This window comes from Paramisgurnus dabryanus, chromosome 5, assembly GCF_030506205.2.
Source record: "Paramisgurnus dabryanus chromosome 5, PD_genome_1.1, whole genome shotgun sequence".
Lineage (NCBI taxonomy): Eukaryota > Metazoa > Chordata > Actinopteri > Cypriniformes > Cobitidae > Paramisgurnus > Paramisgurnus dabryanus.
Window position 1 is genome coordinate 14,872,321 of NC_133341.1, and position 20,129 is coordinate 14,892,449.

A 20,129-nucleotide genomic window follows, 5' to 3' on the forward strand; every position below is an offset into this window, starting at 1 on the left:
CTAAATATTAGTGTAACAAAGCATGGTGTTTTCCATCAGATCAAGTGAACAAATGTCATGTTTGTTTGCATTAAAAAGACTTTCTTTGCCAAGGGAATCCATTGCCAAGAATGAACACAAACATTCCTTTTATCTTGTAAAACAGTGCTTGACTTAAGATAAACAGTTGCCTTACAGCATCTTTTGTGCATTATACCAGCACATCACATGAAAATAAATGTACCATAAATTTACATAACACCGTTTAAATGTTATTAGTGTAACTTGTCACATAAAATACCACCCTGTAAATAATAATAGTACTACATGTGTGCACGCACACACACACAATGAATCACACAGTAGAGGGTGTCACTATTCCAGCCCATACAAAATCTGAGAACCATGAGGAGCATTCAGTCAGACCATCTTAAAACAACTTGATGAGCCCATATCATCGACAAAAAAAAAATGAATGTGAGTACTTGTTCTAGTTTTCTTGTTGATGTGTTATTTAACTGTGAATATTTTATCATTTATGTCTCTGCATTTATGCACCCTTATACCCAATAGCACTGGTTTGTGTAATTTAAAATTTATGATGAATACTTAAGTACAAACTAGATAAAGAATACGAAGTGTTAATACAGTGGGATTCATTCATGGCAGTAGCTAACCTTGAGGTCACTGTGGTCCGGACATCAGTAATTTTTATATTAATTTTTTTTATTTGAAGTTCTAAAAAACTTTGAATAAGTAGTTAGCTATTCAAAGTGACTAATTTTCGCATCTGCGTATATAAATCATTTTGAGTAAAGACGGAGGTTGACTCACGCTGTCGGAGAGTTGTGAGGAGGCGCACGCGCGGGTGCATTCGCACTGTTGCCAGATCCCATTATTAAAATGCTTTTTTAACGTAGTGTTTTAGCCATTAATGTGACACTTTGGAGAATTTATAAAGTGAGGAGTGAATACAGGTTAGTGTTAGCGATGTCTCTGATTTATTTATGAAAGGCAAAATTAGAGCTTATTTTTTTCTAAATGGTCTATTATTTTTGTTTGATTTTCGTACCAATATTTGGCAACACTGGGTGACGAGCACCTGAACTGACAGTTAGGGCTGTTCGATTCCGGATTTTTTGGAATCGATTCCGATTCCGATTCCTGTTTCTGGAATCGAAAGAATCGATTCCAAGAATCGATTCCTCACTGCTATTTTCGATTCTTTTTCTATACGAACAGTGTCTAACATTGGCCCGTCTTACCGTGCCACACAACGAGAAACACTCTATACCGGGCGTGTCAAAGCGACTGTTGCAAATCCATTTGTCCTTCCTATTAGATGTATTAATTGCGAGTCATAAATAGAACGAGACATTTGCTTAGGGGATTTGTCACGTCGTGCTTCCTGCGTCAGTTAGACAGTGTAAAGACTATGTTCACCATATACATATATGCGGTAGATTTTATTTACATGCATTCCTACACACACACACAATGTTTGTGGATAGATTTTTAATTTATTTGTGGCAGCCTACATATATTTCATCCAATATCATAAAATAGCAAAAATTCCTAAAAGCATTTAAACCTAAAAACAGTTCAGGAACAGACTCATTACACATACAAACTTTTATGCCCTTACACACAGAACACTTCACTTTTTGAAAATATGCTCATTTTCCAGCTCCCATAGAGTTAAACATTTGATTTTTACGGTTTTGGCAGTACCACTTTTATCATAGTTTAGCATAACCCATTTAATCTGATTAGACCATTAGAATCGTGCTAAAAAATAACCAAAGAGTTTTGATATTTTTCCTATTTAAAACTTGACTCTTCTAAAACAGTCAAGTGTTAAATAGGAAAAATATTGAGCAACTTTCGTCATTTTTGAGCATGATGCTAATGGTCTAATCTGATTCAATGGATTATGCTAAGCTATGATAAAAGTGGTACCGCCAGACCCGAAGATCAACTGAATGCATTCCAAAACAGTAAAAATGAAATGTTTAACACTATGGGAGCTGTAAAATGAGCATATTTTCAAAAAAGTAGCGTGTCCTTTTAATAAATAAAACTTTTTTTAGGCCTTTACACATGGAACCTTTTAGGCCATACACAAAATCTTTTTAGGCCTTTACACATGGAACCTTTTAGGCCTTTACACACGGAACCTTTTAGGCCTTAACACATAAAATCTTTTTTAGGCCTTTACACATGGAACCTTTTAGGCCATACACAAAATCTTTTTAGGCCTTTACACATGGAACCTTTTAGGCCTTTACACATGGAACCTTTTTTTAGGCCTTTACACATGGAACCTTTTAGGCCATACACAAAATCTTTTTAGGCCTTTACACATGGAACCTTTTAGGCCTTTACACATGGAACCTTTTAGGCCATACACAAAATCTTTTTAGGCCTTTACACATGGAACCTTTTAGGCCTTTACACATGGAACCTTTTTTTAGGCCTTTACACATGGAACCTTTTAGGCCATACACAAAATCTTTTTAGGCCTTTACACATGGAACCTTTTAGGCCTTCACACACGGAACCTTTTAGGATTTAACACATAAAATCTTTTTTTAAGCCTTTACACACGGAACCTTTTAGGCCTTCACACATAAAATCTTTTTTTAGGCCTTTACACACGGAACCTTTTAGGCCTTCACACACGGAACCTTTTAGGCCTTAACACATAAAATCTTTTTTTAAGCCTTTACACACGGAACCTTTTAGGCCTTCACACATAAAATCTTTTTTTAGGCCTTTACACACAGAACCGTTTAGGCCTTCACACATAAAATCTTTTTTTAGGCCTTTACACACGGAACCTTTTAGGCCTTAACACATAAAATCTTTTTTTAAGCCTTTACACACGGAACCTTTTAGGCCTTCACACATAAAATCTTTTCTTAGGCCTTTACACACAGAACCTTTTTAGGCCTCAACACACTCATAACCTAGACCAATTACATATTGTAATGCAAAAACATCATCCTTTTCACCTGAGAGCTCTTTAGGCAAGAGCGGCGTTTTGAAATAAGCTCGCCAGATTTCGAAAATACACGCTCACTTGGCACAGATGTTGCCATTATGGCCAAGTATTTCTTTGTAAGTGTCTGTAAGTTTGGGAACTTTTGTCCCTGTTCTTTCCAAAAGTCCAATGCCGAAGACATTCTGCTAATATTTGGCTGCGAGAGGTACAATTTCACTTCAGTGATGGTATCCACATTAGTGTTTATTTGCTGTTTTACCTGAAAGAGATAGAGAGAGAAAGAGAATATAGTGGTGCCTTTTCTCTATGGAACATAATTAAAAAACACGGACAACAATACATCGATATTAACCTGATTGGCCTAAAACAATACTCTGATTAAGAAACTAAAATGTAAACAGCGATTACAAATTACCTTAATCCGGCTAAATCATAATCGAAGTAAACGCTAATATAATTAAAGGGAATTGTTCACCCAAAAATGAATATTCTTCATCATTTCATCACACTGTTGCTCTAAACCTGTACAAGTTTCTTTATTCTGATGAAAAGAAAATATTTTGATAAATGATGGCAAGCACACAGCTGATTGCAACCATTGACTTTCATAGTAGGAATAAAAAAAAGATGGAATTCAATAACACCTGTGTGCTTATCATCAACTATCAAAATATCTTTTTCATCATTTATCACAATACTTCTAAAATATTCTATAAAAAAATTGATTACTGCTGCCCAATGTGCCCATGTAAACGTGGTTGTTTTTTAAAAAGCAGTGTAAGAAAAATTTAGCCTATTAATCCCTGAATTCAGTAGAAAAAGACATTCTAATTTTCTCATTTATTAACATTAGGGGTGTGTGACGAGACACTTAGCTCACGAGACCAGAGATTGGGTTCACAAGAACAAGAGAAGCTTTTTGCTGTATTTTAAAGAAATCCTCAATAATAAAAATAATGATTTGAAAAATATTCGGCTGGTATAGATTGAAATGTTATAACTAATCATCTTGTAATAAATTTCATTTCAGTTCTACTTTGAGTATTAATTATCAAATGCATTAAAAGACAATATACAAGCACTGTAAAAGGTTTTGCTGGATGGCTTCTCTCCTGTTTGATTTCACACGAGTCGCTTCAGACCTTACTCTACATGAATTCTGAGCTTACAGAACTTCTAAATGAGGCTGCACAAGTTTGACCTCCAAAAATTCACTCCTTGCAAGATCTCATTACACATCCCTAATAAACAGTTTTTCCAAGAATGTGATGACAAAATCTAACCTTCGAGTCAAAATCAGACCACACACAACTAGCCCCAGTTTGTTGTATGTGCTGTGAAGTTGTTGCCTCTGGTTGGGATTCCGCATTATGCTGGCTGGCCTCTGATGTCAATGCTCGTATAGCATTTTCTGCATTTGCATCAATGCCGAATGCTACTTTCTTAAACCTAGGATCTAGCAGCATTGACACTGCAAGAAATCTAAAGTTGTACATTTGGCAAATTAAACAACTTCAGTTATAAATTGATACATTTCTGTGTGTGTGTGTGTGTGTGTGTGTGTGTGTATACAAACTAATCTATACAAACCTAGTTGATTCATAGTCACCACACCTTTTGGTCAGGTGCTTGTTTAAAGAGCCTGCAAGCCTATGACCAACAGACTCCGGAGCATACGAGTTTGCCATATTTCTTGTCAGTTTTTGCAGGTTTCGCACCAACACAATCAACTTCGAGGATGTGACATTGCTTTCTGCAGACATTTCCTCTGTCACCTCCAGGAATGGTCTCAGGACCTATACAAAAACAGTTAAGATAAATATAAAACAAACTTTGTTTAAAATTAAGGTTAAACAATGGTTTTACTGCAAACAAGCCCCACAAACAAAGTCTATATATAAAATATGATACAAAGTATGGTCACCTCAATTGCATCAGCCATTGCAGCCCAGTCCTGGGGGAAAAACATGGGTAGGTCCATGTTGCTCATTGCTGCAGAGAGGGGTTCCCGGAGGTTAAAAAACCTCTCTAGCATTAAATAGGTGGAATTCCACCTAGTTTCAACTTCCTGGAGAAGGCGCAGTTGGGGCATTTTCAAGTCTTTCTGCAAGTTGTCTAACTTCTCTTTTGCTGTGCAACTGGATCTAAAAAATCCTACCACTCTCCTCACTTTGGATCTCAAGTCATCAAGTTCAGTGACTGCAGCAAGACTGTCTTTTACAATAAGATTGAGAGTGTGCGCAAAGCATGGCAGATGTCTCATGTTCAATTTTTTTACTGCTGCAACCACATTTGCTCCGTTGTCTGTAGTTACACAAAAAACTTTGTCCTGAAGACCCCACTCCAGAATGATACTGCGGAGGTGTGTAGCTATGGCATCAGCTGTGTGTCTTCCTTCAAATCTAACAAAGAAATAAGATATACTCAGCTCAGATTATTTATTGTACCTTTTTTTTCTGACAGTGTACCTGATTTCACATAAAAGCTTTCTCCCAATATATTAATATGCAGCTTATAATGATAATGATATGCAAATAATATGTGAAGAAGTAGCGTTCAATAAATGTTTTTAAAATGCGTTAATAAATCCAAAACCCAAATGACAGGGCTACATGTCCGTATGGAGGTTTCCAGGTTAATAAACCATTGCCTAAAAGACAAAGCTGGCAATTCTGGCTATACTTTCGTTATTTTAATAATTTCTTTATTTTATTTGTAGATCACTTGGGGTTATCTGATTTACCTTTTTTGCTTGTGTTTTGTTTCCGTGCACTTTACACATATTTGTTCTGCTCCTTGTTACTTCAGGCCTTATTTTATTTAAATTTTTGTATATATTATAAACGTAAATTCAGATCAATTTTAAGTCTGTAAATTTAGGATTGCTTTTCTTGTATCAATGTTGTGCTGTTGCGTGCTGGCACATGCAATTTAACGGAACGCTAGGTGCGCTCTGCGTGTCATATTTAGGAGTTCATCAAACTAAACTTATTTTTTTTTCTTTCGAGAGGTGTAAGTTTTAAAAATGTATTTAAAACATGGTGGATGTCTTGTTAAAAGTTAAACTACAAAACAGTTAAGCTTTTTATTTAAATTTCAGTGATGACATGAAACATATCTGCACCGAAACTATTTAGGCTATGCCTGACACGACTGTCTCTCTTGTGATTAATAGCCTATTATGGTCGTTGTTCACTTTCAAATGATTGAAAAGAATTCCTGAAATAAATAATATAAGAATCATCAGGTGTTTCTGTACATAAAGTGAATACAGAGATTCTCAAAGTCAGCAAGCAGGTATTTCTGTGCAAAATAATAAAGCATTATCTAACGTTTAATTAATTGTATATGAAGTTAGTTTTTATCATTCACAGTAACAATCACAAATTATATTTCATTTGTCATTTTTTGGTCAAGACTGCTTTGACGCGCCAAATCGTAAAATTAAATAAAATGGTTGAATTGTAGCCGGGGTTTCCAAGGCAGGATCACATTTGTTATTTATTAGGTTTTGTTATCAAAATGTTTTTGTTATATCTTTGTGTGATGTTCTGTAGATGGTCTAAATGGAATTAAAAAATATTAAGTTTCCAAAATGACTTTAACTGATTAGGATACACAGTACTTTACTCTGCATTATTACTCCGGGATTGCAGAAATACATTTCTTAGCAGTTGAAAAAATATATTTTACCCTTCAACCTCCAGTAATTTGGACTGCAGAGAGAAATCATCAGAAATGTAATGTGCTGTCACAGAAATATATGATTCCATTGCAACAGATGTCCACAGGTCAGTTGTGAGACAGACACTTTGTACAGCCTGAAAAGAAATTGTAAAATGCAAAAATTATTTTTAACCTGCTCAATCATTTTGAGCCACTTTGACACAGGAACACATTTAGGTTTTTAAGAAATTAATTTAAAAATAAATGTTTAAATGATTGTTTTTTACAATCAATCATAATAGTCACTAGAATGATTAGAAGACATTAATTTTATTTAAATGAAAATAAAAATGTTTCTGGGCCAAAACCACTCAAAATTATAGAGCAGGCCACATGTAGTCAAAACTGACTGTCACTGTTATTTCAATAAATAAGAATTCTGTCATTTGCATTCATCAGTATATGGTGATTACTAAATGATTAATCAAATTATGAATATAGCCATCTAACATTTTTCATTTAGGAAAGCATAAAACAAAACAGAATATTGAAATGGGAAAAAATGACAAACAGGAAAAGTTACTCAGACGTACAGTGAGCTGGTCCTTCAGAGCTTGTTTTTCTTTCGAATATCTTTCCAAAATTAGTTGTTTTGTTGTTTGTCTGCATGGAATCCTGTACTTTGGATCAAGTGTATTCACGAATGCTCGAAAACCTTTATCTTCCACAACAGATAGTGGCTGCATGTCCTTAATTATGAACTCAATTAACTTTTGATCCAGGTTTTTTTTTGGAAGACTTTGAGCTACAATGAAAGATCATATAAAGAAAACAGTGAGCCAGAGAAAAGACATTTTAAATCTTGTGCTAAAAATAACCTAAACTAACCCACTAAGAATCAAATTACTTAACTCTTTCCCCGCCACTGATGAGTTATCTCGTCAATTAAGAGAAGATATTTGCATAAAAACAGTGTTCCTGATGACGCTTTACGTTAATATGTAATACCGCAATTACCCACTAGATGGCAGACTTGCCCCATTTATAAAAAAAACTGAAGCTCTTTTTTTTACTAATTTTCTGATCTCTAACAAAATTCCTTCACAAAAATGCAATTATTTCAGCTTCTTGCTAATTTTTTTAAAGAAAAATACCCATATTTAAAAGTTTATAAGCAGAGAAAAAATATAGATAGGATAGTGTTTGTTTGTTTGAAATCAGAGGGTCTGTTCTTTCATTTGATATATTTGTATGTTTATATATTTTTAGAAGAATTTTTTTCTGGAAGGCATTTTGGTGAAACAAATTTTCAACTTTTTTTGGGCAACTTTTTAAAAAAGGCTGGCGGTGAATGAGTTAAGCACTATTATTGACATCTTTTTGTATTTTTATGGGGTAATTATACTGTATTATTTGCTTATTTCCCCTATACCAAATAATCTTAATAATTAGAGTAAACACCTACCAGGGTATGGCATCTTGGCTCCAAACTGTTGTTCAATTGATGGCTGGATCAAACGCTTTTTCGTGGCAGGCGGAGTTTCTCCCTCCGCATCCTCCTTTTGGAATTGCGATTAGAAAAATAAAAACCCTTCCTGAGTTAATGCTATGCTACCTAAATCTGACTAAGTTAACCACAATCGTTAGTAATTTATTAAGCAGTTTGATTTACATTCCCGTCTTTTAAACCTTCAAATTAAGATGCTTAAGTGTCTGAGGTAAAATTAAGATTAATTAGTAATTGTTACCTGATCCTCCTCTGTCACCTCCTTTTTGTGAACGGCCCTAAGATGTTTAATCATTGGGGATGTTGTTTTATTATATGCCAACTTTTTATCGCAAATTTGGCATTTCACTTCATTTTTTGCAGATTCTAAAGTAAAGTAGCGCCAGACTACTGATGCTGACCTTGGAGCCATTTCTTCGCATGAGAGTCGACTCAACTCGACTCGAGTATGTGATTAACTGATTTGATTTGATTACAAGTTAACAAGTAGTAAGCTCAAACCCCGCCCAGTAACCGATTCTAAAGATTTCATTGGGTCAGTAACTGCGCTGATTGCCTAATAGAAAGACAGAGCGTGTTTATTATAATCTGAAAACCACGCCCACCGGGGAAAACAATCCAACTGTCTCCATTTACTTTGCGAATGGGCGTGGTTTTCAGATTATGACGCGTTGCGCTCTGTCTCTAAGGGGAAATAATAATCAGCCTAAGAGAACCATACTCTGTCACCACTGGATCCATTTATTTAGTCTGAACTGAACTTTATTTCTTTTGCAGGGGTCCGTTCTTCGTACGTCGCTTACTACATCCAAGATCAAATGATCAAATTATGATCTTGCTTATTCGGTTCTTTAAACACCCCTGCTGTTGATGATTAGTATGACAGGATTGAATTATCTGAGAATATTGCGCGTTCGTGCACCGCATGAAAAGGCAACACATATCTGATCAGCAGCGCTGTGATTGGCTGGTTGTTACAATGGACAAGAACACGCCCATTTTTAACCCCTGCAGTGCGCGAGCTATGGATAGAAGGTTATTTTGAAAATTTAATGATGCTGAATTTGTAAACCTACCTAAAAGTATTTTTGTACATATAATCACCCAACATAATGTAAACTATTTTGTGAAAATATAATCTTGATATCTTTAATATTCATGTCAAGATTAAGATCAATGCTTGTAATCAAACTTTGATGCTCCTAAAGTAGGCCTACTTTAAGTCTCTTTTAAAAACAGTTAAATGCCTGTTTATAACAGCAACCAAAAAAAAGCAGAATAAATAACAGGTGGTGGTCCTGCATCTTCATGTGATGTCTCTCTCATCTCTTGAGGAAGTTGCTCTTTCTTAAACCCACAGCCAATGCAACACTTTAATAGCTGATAAATTAAATTTGAATTGTAGTTTATTATAAGATGGTGTTTTCCCCTCTTTTGTGCAGTTGAAAATAATACACCAATACTTTCAGCAGTTTCCAAGAATGTGGTAAATGAAATATGATGTGCAATTAGTGAAAGTAAATGTTATTCTACACCAAAAGATTATAAAGTGCAACTCTTTAAATAACAATTTATCTTCAATGCACTAAATAAGTTTACTTCAATTGCAATGTTCTCATATAACTGATTTCTGACTGCAACAATATTAACAGGAGTCCATATTAACTGCTAAGTCTGTACAGAAAGGTGCAGTAAAGAAGATACCCATGTAAAAATGTGTAAAATAAAAAAAATTGTTTATTGGCATTTTTTTGTCACATGAAAGGGACAGGGTAACATCTTTGTAAAAAGAATTTTAAAGAATAGATAGCATACAAATTACTAAATAAATTATTAAATGACTTTATTAAATCAATTTTCAATAATATGGTCATACGTTTTTCTTGTCATTTGTTTAAGAATAATAATCAAAACGTCTGCTTTACAAAAACAAGTTCCACAAGTACAGCTTTTTTATATTATATATATTTTAAATAACATCGTTATATTCAATCTAACCTTTTTTATTACGTGTTGAATTTGAAAAGCTCTTCATATTAATCGTGCATCTTACGCAGATTGCGCTCGTATAATGGAGAATACATGAATGCGTCAGACTTTACGTATCACCTCTGATTAAAAAGGTGCGATCTAATCTTGTTTACATGAAGTAAACCTGCTCCCGAGCATCTTACGGACCGGTTGCTATGACAGCAACTTGAGGATGAGCTTCGAAGAACCAAATAATCCAAGATCAAGCCAAATCACCATTAAAATCCAGCTAACGGAGTAATCCACGTACGAAGAACGGAACCATGGCCGCGATTTGTATTAAAAATCAATCTTAAAGAGGAGTCGATTCTCCTTAATGGAATCGATTCCCCTTATGGAATCGATTCCAACCTTTGGAATCGACTCTCGATTCTCAATGCCTCGGAATCGAAGAATCGATTCTTTTTGGAATCGATTCCCAGCCCTACTGACAGTAGTCAAATAAAAGCGCGTTATTCAGAGCGGGCAGGTTAATAATTGCTGACAGGATACTACATTCGGTAAGACAAACGCAATAATCATCATGATCATATCTGTAAGAAACGCTATCAGCACACGGGTACAAGATCTGTAGCACACGTGCGGTTGAATGAAATATGCCAAATATGCAAACATTGGCAATGAAGAAAGCCATGCTATTTCATGCTAAAAACTTTCACAAGAACACTAAACAAAATTCTTGTTTAGTATCTTGTAATGTTCCTGTTGATATATTGCCTAATAAAATAATGACATTAATAGTTGCATGAAAAAAATCCAACCTTAGTCAACAGGAAATGAGTAAAAATAGTAGCCAACATTGCTACGAGTATTGCAGTGCACTTTTTTCATCTGGGACAGCATCATCTGTTAACCTTTAACACCCCACACTGGATGCTCACTACTTCCAAATGATAATATCTGCATGACAATTTCATGTAAAATATTACATTTAAAATTCATAATTTCTCTCTCTCTCTCTCTCTCTCTCTCTCTCTCTCTCTCTCTCTCTCTCTCTCTCTCTCTCTCTCTCTCTCTCTCTCTCTCTCTCTCTCTCTCTCTCTCTCTCTCTCTGTGTGTAGTATTCTTTACAACCTGCTCATCATGCAAATTCGCATTATGTATTTACGATTTGAGCATGCATGACCATCTCAGGCTAAGAGCCAATCAAAAACACAGTGTAGATCAGCAGTTTTATGGTATTGATGCCAAGAGCTGACACAGCTCAGAACAAGCTTTGTTGGGTGAATAAACACCCGCATTTTCAAAACAATGCAATTTGTACCATGCTTGCCTTGCGCCACATCCTTAAAATTCTGACACATCACAAGTAGCAGAAACAAGACAGAACTGATAAAGACTGATTCAATTGATTACCTTTTCCACAATATACACAGATGACTCTTCCAAGGAATGTTTTGCAGCTGAGAAAGGTTTTTGCACAGCTCTCCGCCGTCTTGCTGCTTACACTGACTCAGAAGTCTGTCTCAACATCTGCCGCCATGGCCTGTGGGGTGTCTGGTAAGCTTCCTGATTGATTGTTTTTAGAGAAATTATTAAAAGAAATTGTTGAACACATTTTTCCACCCTGTGCAGAGCACAAGGAGAGCCAGATTAATATAGCATATTTGTATGCTGTAACATTTGCATGTTCATTCATCAAAGCTCTACTAAAATAGGATGCTATTCATAGGCAGTTTACAATCCAGCCTATCTGACATTATTAAAATATGACCTTATTATGGAATCAGTGACTTTAAACATTTGCATTAATGCATGCTGTTATTCAAAGAAAATGACAGTGCTTGTACCACACCTTTGCATCACAGTTCAATGTGTATTTTGACCTAGATCCCTTGATTTCACAATTGCCCCAAGTGCAATCAAATTATGTGTTCAGTACATTTTATTTATTTGGCAGACACGTTCAAAGCTACCTACAATGCAATTAAACTATATTTTTATTAGCACATAGGTTTCCTTGGAAATTAAATATATGACCTTGGTATTATTACAGACATGCCTTAACAGTTAAGCAACTGTATGGATTATCTAGAACTACAAGTGGATTCTTGCACGATTCTTTGGTTTACCTGAAGTATTGAACTAAATAAAACCTATTGTGCTAAAAAAAATTGCTTTTGATGGTCAACTAATTTTTTGCACTAAGATGATTTATATAAGTAGTTAAAATTATATTAATGTTAAAATAACAATCTTACAGAGACTCAGGAATCATGTATGACCTGCTAAACAATTAGGATCACAAATTTGTAGGAAAGCATACTTACAGTATTGTTTCATATGCTCTTTTTGAACAGTGGATCCACCTGCCTCTATTGAAATAACAGACCCTGGGAAGCTGGGTTACCTTACTATCCACTGGACTCCACCAGTCAGCCTTCAGAATCTAACAGACTGCAAAATAAGATACCAACTTGGATACTATGACACCTATGAGGACCGGTGGAAAGTAAGAACTCTTAAGAATCTTAAACATCTTATGAGCTATAATGTTCTCAGGTTGTCCTATCATCGAATTCAAGTAAGACTTTTTATTGGAAAGCTTTATTGGAAAGCTGCGCCTATTATTATCTGAAAATGTTTTAAAACTGTAATTTATCATTTAGTTAATTCCAGTAACCAAACTGAAATCAGTTACAGTATGTTAGATTAGAAAGAAACTGGCCTAGAAAACAAAACCACAGTATCGTCATTGAGACTCAGTACATGGCATTTTAAGGAATCCACTTTTTTGAAAATATGCTCATTTTCCAGCTCATATAACTAAAGAGAAATGCTGCGTTTACACCAGCCGCGGTAGAGGCGTGAAGCGCGAGTGATTTCAATGTTAAGCCAATGTGAAGATGCGTTGACGCGCGTCTGGAGGTCTCGCGGCGCGGATGAGGTGTTTAGCGCGGGGCCAAAGACGCAATCCTGCCTCATTCGCACGTCTAGTTAGCAAGAATGGTGCGAATTGAGCGCCTGGCGCGGTACACGCGAATGGTGCTTTTTGTGCATTTTGCGTTTGACGCGAATTTGCGGGTGACGGCAGAGTTGGGAAAATTTAAAATTTTGCGCCGCGTTAACCAATCAGGAGCCTGCTTGCGGCTGTGGTGGCAGCCCTGCCCGGAGTCACTCATTCAACCTGAAGGCTTGATATTGTCTGTAAGCAGTCATCTGGAGCTATACAACACAAGTTCTTATTTCTATAGAGACAGGAATAAAAAGGACCTCGCTTGGAAGAGTGTCAGAGAGGATATCGGGAAACCTGGTAAGTTGTAATGCACATTTCACTTTTGAGTCACGTGACGTTTATCGACCCGTGACGTTTATTTTCCACCATAGTAAGGTTACCAAATACAAACCGGTAACTCTCTCAATAAATGCACAATCAAAATCATCATGCATACATAAAACCGCATAGCACTTGCCTCTCCACCAAGAAGCGGATTTTGCCTCTGACACGCGTCAAATGCTTGCTTTCACGAATGCATTCAAACTGTTCAAGCGGCAAACTAGGGGCGGTAGATGCGATTTTTTTTTTTTTGCCTGAAACGCGGTTGGTGTAAACGCACCATTAGGCAGTAGGCGCAATGATATTACACTTAGCCTGAAAATAGTCCCCTGCTATTGAAAGTTACTATATGCTCATTTTTAATGACTTTTGGGAACGAATTGTACTACTTTGTTTGTAGGAGGGTATATGATGTGACAGACTGGGTAGATTACAAAAACAGAGAGAAGCAATCTTATACAACTGGTTACATTACATTTACATACAAGAAATAAACACCGGCTGCCAAAGCATACATAAAATAAACCGTTTTAGATGCATTAGCGCCACCTTTTGGACTGAAGTGTTGCCCTCCTTATAAATAAATGACGCCATCAAAACCTTACGGCGAAATGACAATATCCTCCACACACTCGTTTATAAGGCGGCCTCCTGTATCTTTGCTAGTCGATTTTATTTCATCCAGTGACATGGGCTGGGTTCCCTGACATCGTTCTTAAGTTGTACCTTAAAGGTATTGCGGAGGATTTTCTTTTTCCAGGGTGGATCATCAAGACTATTGGTCCTCCTAGTTGTTAATCAGGAGTGTTGTGCAATTGCATTTTTTTTAAAAGTGGAGAAGGCGGTTCTTTTTCGAAAATTCGAGAAAATCCTCCGCTACACCTTTAAGCTGTACCTTGTGGTCTGCAGCACTGTTATCCCACTAGGGGCCATGACTGTGATAAAAGAAATGACGCCAGACCCGGAGATCAGCTGAATGGATTCCAAAACGATAAAAATCAAATCTTTAACTCTAGAGGAGCTAGAAACTGAGAATATTTTCAAAAAAGTGGAGTGGAGCCTGGGCCACACTAGTTTTAGAGCTTATTTAGTAAAGGCATTTGATTTTATAGCATATGTTTAGTAAAAACAAATGTCAAACAGAGAACATAATGTTCCCTTGAGCTTTTATTCCTTCTGTGTTTCATTAGTTGGGATCCTGCTGAGAATATCATGCATGCCAGCTAGCATTCAAAAACATATTTAATGCCCGTTTTGCCGTGATAGCATTGTCTAAAACACATGTCATCCCACTTCTCACGATTTATTTCTCTCACTTTATTTTGTACAGATTGTCCGAACTCCTAAACTGAGTTATTCTGCTCAGTTCGACCTTGAGAAACCCATTAAGATAAGAATTGTTACTCTGATGAAGTGCACTTGCACCAATGGGACAGAAGTTCAAGGGGAGGAGGCAGAAAGGGTGTTCACCCCTGACCTTACAGGTAAACATTTAGCATATTCCTTTATCACTAAAGAAAATTCCAATGAATCACATCAGTTGGCTGCATTGCTAAAAAAATGAATACTATGCAGAATTATGTAATGCTCAACAAAAGTATGCAGCTCGGCGAACTAAACTTTGGCATGTAGTACTTTCGACTTCTGGGAGTTTAGACTTGCTAAAGTAAATACATTTTCTTTTCAACGAAACCTCGATTACATAACAGGGGCTTTCAGGTATCAAATACTTGGAAAGCTGATCTCAATAACTGTAAAGTTGTAAATGCATCATTTACTGTACTGCTCAGAGATTGGCAGGAAAATTCTCTCTCCATACAATTTTCATACCATGTCATATTTGATAAGATAACAGTTACCAGCAATCATTCAAAGGAAATCATTATGTTGTAATATGCCATGTTAGAAAAAAGAAATATAACCTTACTTTTAATTCAAATGTGTGGGGCATTTTATTCATTTCTGTTTTATGCTTATTGTCATCTATGTCTCAGGTGTGGAGGGGTCAAGAATAAGAGACTTTCACTGTGTTTTCTATAAGAAAGAGTATATGGACTGCATCTGGGAGTCAGGACATGTCCAACCACCAAATACAAAGCACTACCTTTATTACTGGTGAGGTTTCGTGTGAATACAACTAAAACTTTAAATCACACTCTGAATATCTATTGTCATTGGCACCCATACTTATGTGTGTTTTCCAGGCACATGGAAATGAATGAAATCCAGGAATGTCCAGAGTACATCGTATTATCTGATGTTCGGCGAGGCTGCAGGTTTCCTCGACAATCTCTGTTGGAGTTCTCAAATTTTAATATGTGTGTAAATGGATCATCTGCAGCTGGAAGTCTGACAACTGCCTTCTTCTCTTTGGAGGTCCAGAACTATGGTGACTACACAATGCATGCCATCTAATAAACAATCCTAGGATGTTTATTAAAAGTTCAAATTCTTATCTTTTTATGTCTGATTTCTGGCTCTGTGCAGTGAAACCAGAAGTGATTTCTTCTATACGAATCTCAGAGACTGATGCACTATTGAAGTTAGATTGGGTGCCACCCAGTGGTTTAGTTCCAGAGCAGTGCTTGGAATATGAGGTGGAGAGCAACATTAGAATGACAGATGGCAGAGAACAACAGGTATTTGTTGTATTTCTTTATTTTCATCTAAAATTGTTAAAAATTAAATATTTAAGTTATATATTAACAGCCTGGACACAGTGTGTAGGGGTTTTGAAATCCAACTAAGAGGGACACCTAAAATGTAAAAAATGTCATTTCACGCAAGAATTGCAGAACTAAGAAACTTTTCTTTTGATGGATGAAGATTTTTTACCTCTCAACATAAACAACTGCTTGTTTAAAACCAGGGCAATTCACCGGCATTTATTTTTTAATAGTTACATGCACTATTGAACATGAGTTTGTGTGCCAGCCAGGTTAAACATACAAAGCCAGAAAGAAAACCAATCTAGCATATCCGTTTTATCTTTATATCCATTTTACCCACAGCACAGAAAACCTCTTGAGGAAACATCGTATGACTTCCCAAAGGAGGGAGAAAGTAAGTCAACTTGCTTTCGAGTCAGGTCAAAGATGAACACATACTGTGCCGATCAAGGATTTTGGAGCGACTGGAGCCAAATGAAGTGTACAGGTTAGACTAAACTAATGGTTGTTTCAGCAGCTATTATCCTTTTTGAAAGATAGATAATTTAGGTGCATTAAATTAGCCTCATTGAAAGATTGTCATTGTGTCTCAAAAAAATAATATGATGGAGAAACCCTTACAGTAGACCAGTGTTTCTGGTATCAGCTTGCTAGTGTGTTAATTGACCATTCGCCACTTAGCCATAGGCCAATCATGGTTTAGGAACCCTAACTAGGCACGGGAGATCTGTCAAGCTTTCGAGCGAGGGAAAAATGCTGAAGCATTGTGCGTGTGGATTGTTTAAAATTGATACCCGGTATCCTAAAAGTTTGGAAGTGGTGGTGGAAATTTTTCCCTTCCCGAAACCTAAAACCCAAGGGGAGAAATCCTGGAAGTGGATCAAGCAGTGTGGAAAACTAAATGTTGAACGGATTAACAAAAACTTAATTGCTTAATGTTAGCTGGCTCAGCACATCGTTGCTTGGAAATAATAAGGGTTCTTTGTGTATAATGCATAGAGACGGATGCTGACTGATATACTTAAAAAAATATTTTAGCATTTTGTTAATAGACAACCTAACGTTACCCCTGAGTACCCCAATCAGATCTTGGCTCTCTCTGGGTTAGTTCTATAAGTGGGAAAATGTTATCATTGCAAAGTGGTCAGATTAATGTCTTGAATTTGTATAATGTAATGAACAAAGCTGTTCCTCAATTTGTGTGTTTCCCATTGGTCAGCGTATGAGGCAGCTGCTGCTATAGGCTTTAGCTTAAATTTTGATTCAACTATTTTGTAATTGGTTGCATATTATGTTGTGGATATATATATACTTCGAATGCATACTGCAGTCCCTTTTGTCTTGCTCTCTCAGATATTATACCTGTTTGCTAAAAATGACTTAGTATCTCCTTGGGAATGTCTGACAGCGATGCATACATACTGTAATAGACTTTGCAGGTGCAAGAGCTTGACAGGCAAAGCTACAGTAACTGAGGAGGGCGGGGCTTAGCGAAGGGTCAATTAGGTAGCGTGCAGACCAAAACTTTTACGCAGGCGGCTGGCGTATGTTTTAAATTGTATCCAATGGAAGTTTGGTGCTTTTCAAAAATACCAGCAGCTGCCGTTTTTTCGACAGTTTTTAAAAAAAATATTCAACTTAAAAAGCTTGTCAATGTCACTCTTAATCTGCCGTCCAATCACAGTGGAGGAGGGGTGGGACAAACATTACAACAACCAACAGGCACATAATTCAACGACTGATGAACAAAGCAGAAGTATCATAGCAATCAAAGCGCTCAGCTGAAAAAAAAAGCTGGCAGTCGATGCCCGCCTGGCGTTTTCAACAACATTTAAAAGCTTTGGTGTGCACACCCCCTAAAGGGTCACGTCTTGGACAACTCGGAGGTATCGTACACCGGAAGTGAACATTAGCTTAGTCAGATAACGTCTACTTCAAAATGCAAAATATACGTTAGCAGCCAATGTTAATCGTTAATGATTTGGGACAAATATAATGTTATTTTATGTGAGTGGCACTCTGTCGCGTGACAGAGATTTGAGCAACTTCCTGAGTCGTAGCTGGGCGCCGTGGACAGGCGGCACCTGTCGGTGCCGGTGTGCGTATACTCCTAGAAAACAATGTGTTCAATTTGTTTTAGAACGGCACGGCGCTGAGCTGCGCGTCCGGTGTGCGACCCCCTTTAGGGTGGCGCCTACAACTTTACGCTTGTTCAGGGGCCGCACAGGCGGTTTTGGCTAGAGGGGATACAGCTACGGCCAAATCCATCAAATGTTGGGTTTAGGGTAAGGTTTAGGAGGTCGGATTAGGATGAAAACAGTGCTCATCTTGCAAGATTTACCACAAATATGGCCGTAGCTGTATTCCTTCTAGCCATAACCTGCACAGACTGATCGTTGCAGTACCGCAAGAGCAGAGGATTTGTCACACGCTAGTTGTTCTGCATAGCGCGGCATGAAGTTCAGCAAACCTTTTATGGGAGAGTGCTGATTTATATTTTCTCAAAATTGATATTCCCCAATACGGATATTAATGCTAAACAATAATTGTGATTTTTTATCATTGCAGGTTTTTCAAGTATAGCATATTTATTGTTGAAATTAAATAGACAAAGTAATATGCAATGCCTCCTTTATTGCACTATTTATCTCATTCTGACATATCCCAATTCAGTTTTATGTGAAAACAGAAGAATTGGTAAATTAAAGTATGTAAATGAGATTTTTCCCTCCCAAATTATAAATCAATTATGCATTTTTCCTCTTCCAGCATCAGAAAAGGAAACTCTATACATTCCTGCATGGGGTCGTTTGATTTTGGTGCTGGTTATTGCTGTTGTTATAGTCTTCGTCGTTTGTATTACACTGTGGATTTTAAAGAAGACGTAAGTATATGGCTAATTGATTTACTCATAGTTAAATACCTGAACATACAGAAACATTCACTGGTTTATTGTTGGTTTATTCTATGATTCATTTTTAATATGACCTTTAGACTTATCTAGCCCTTTTTTGTTCCCACAGGTGCATAAAAAATACCAGAAAGAAGGATGGTATTTACACTTTATACAAGCAGAAGATCAATGAAAACATTCCCACAATCCTCAGCCCAATGTTCCAGTGATGAACTGCATTTCATTTCTCATCTCATGCACTGTTAACTGTTAAGATTTGGTTGTAGTTGGCCTGTGTTACACTGCATAACAAATCAGTCATTTTAAACTGCACTAAATGTATAAACGTAGACAGCTGATAGGACCAACAGTCCTTAAAGGATCATAGCATACCTGAATTATTGAACCACTTTGTTTACCAAATGTCTATATTATTTACTATTATGTTTACGTATTTGCATTAAACGTCAAAGTTACTCATTTTCCAAATGCCAACGAGCTTGCCCATTTTTGCTCTCTTTATTGTAATATTAACTTTTTCATGACTATTTTAGTATTTGAGATGTTTTTACTGTCGATCATATTATGAAGTAATCATTTTTACGTGATGCATTTCAATTTATACACTTATGACTATCAAATAAATAACTGTATAATAAAAAAATGTTGTGAAGTCTGTTAAACACACAGATAATAGACTGCATACAAAACACTTGCAAAATACGAAATGTGTAATGTGAAATGTATATGTATGACTTATGAGATAAAGAATTACCTAAAAGCACTGTTAATATGTATAAACTTAACTTAAACCCAGCAGGGATTCGTTATTTTGAAACCACATTTACTCCTTTGGTTCTCACATACAGTAGATCAACTGCCTCTGACAAAGTGAATCAAGGTTTGGTACAGAGCCTGACATCAGCTTTGTAGATCTGGTGAGCGTGTTTTTTTTTTTTTTGCTGTGTTCGATGATGTCATGTCACTGCTGTGTTTGTGTTAGATGGTTCCAGATATCCATACATTTACTCTCCTTTAGTTTATCACTGAAAAGTGATGTAGGGGTTAGTCATGGCAACATACACCGCATATTGTACATACCT

At 36.5% G+C, this 20,129-nt stretch overlaps 1 protein-coding gene across 2 annotated transcripts; it reads left to right on the forward strand.

Annotated features, from left to right (window-relative positions):
- Positions 1-336: 336 nt before the first annotated feature.
- On the forward strand, positions 337-19,691 carry il13ra2 (interleukin 13 receptor, alpha 2). Of its 2 annotated transcripts, none has more exons than XM_065266951.1 (10): positions 337-456; positions 11,564-11,687; positions 12,488-12,639; positions 14,795-14,948; positions 15,459-15,579; positions 15,669-15,853; positions 15,952-16,103; positions 16,476-16,620; positions 18,903-19,017; positions 19,157-19,691. In XM_065266951.1, exons 1-10 carry the CDS (start codon positions 451-453, stop codon positions 19,254-19,256), a joined length of 1,254 nt encoding a protein of 417 aa, XP_065123023.1. In that variant the 5' UTR covers positions 337-450; the 3' UTR covers positions 19,257-19,691. The 2 variants fall into 2 exon arrangements, with proteins under 2 accessions (XP_065123023.1, XP_065123024.1); XM_065266952.2 differs by lacking the exon at positions 337-456 and adding an exon at positions 10,669-10,687.
- Positions 19,692-20,129: the final 438 nt, after the last annotated feature.

Excerpts from the sequence above, each read along its gene's own strand:
- il13ra2 (XM_065266951.1), top strand. Across the intron at positions 11,688-12,487 it reads CATGGCCTGTGGGGTGTCTG|TGGATCCACCTGCCTCTATT; the intron begins GTAAGCTTCCTG and ends CTTTTTGAACAG. Across the intron at positions 19,018-19,156 it reads CTGTGGATTTTAAAGAAGAC|GTGCATAAAAAATACCAGAA; the intron begins GTAAGTATATGG and ends TTGTTCCCACAG.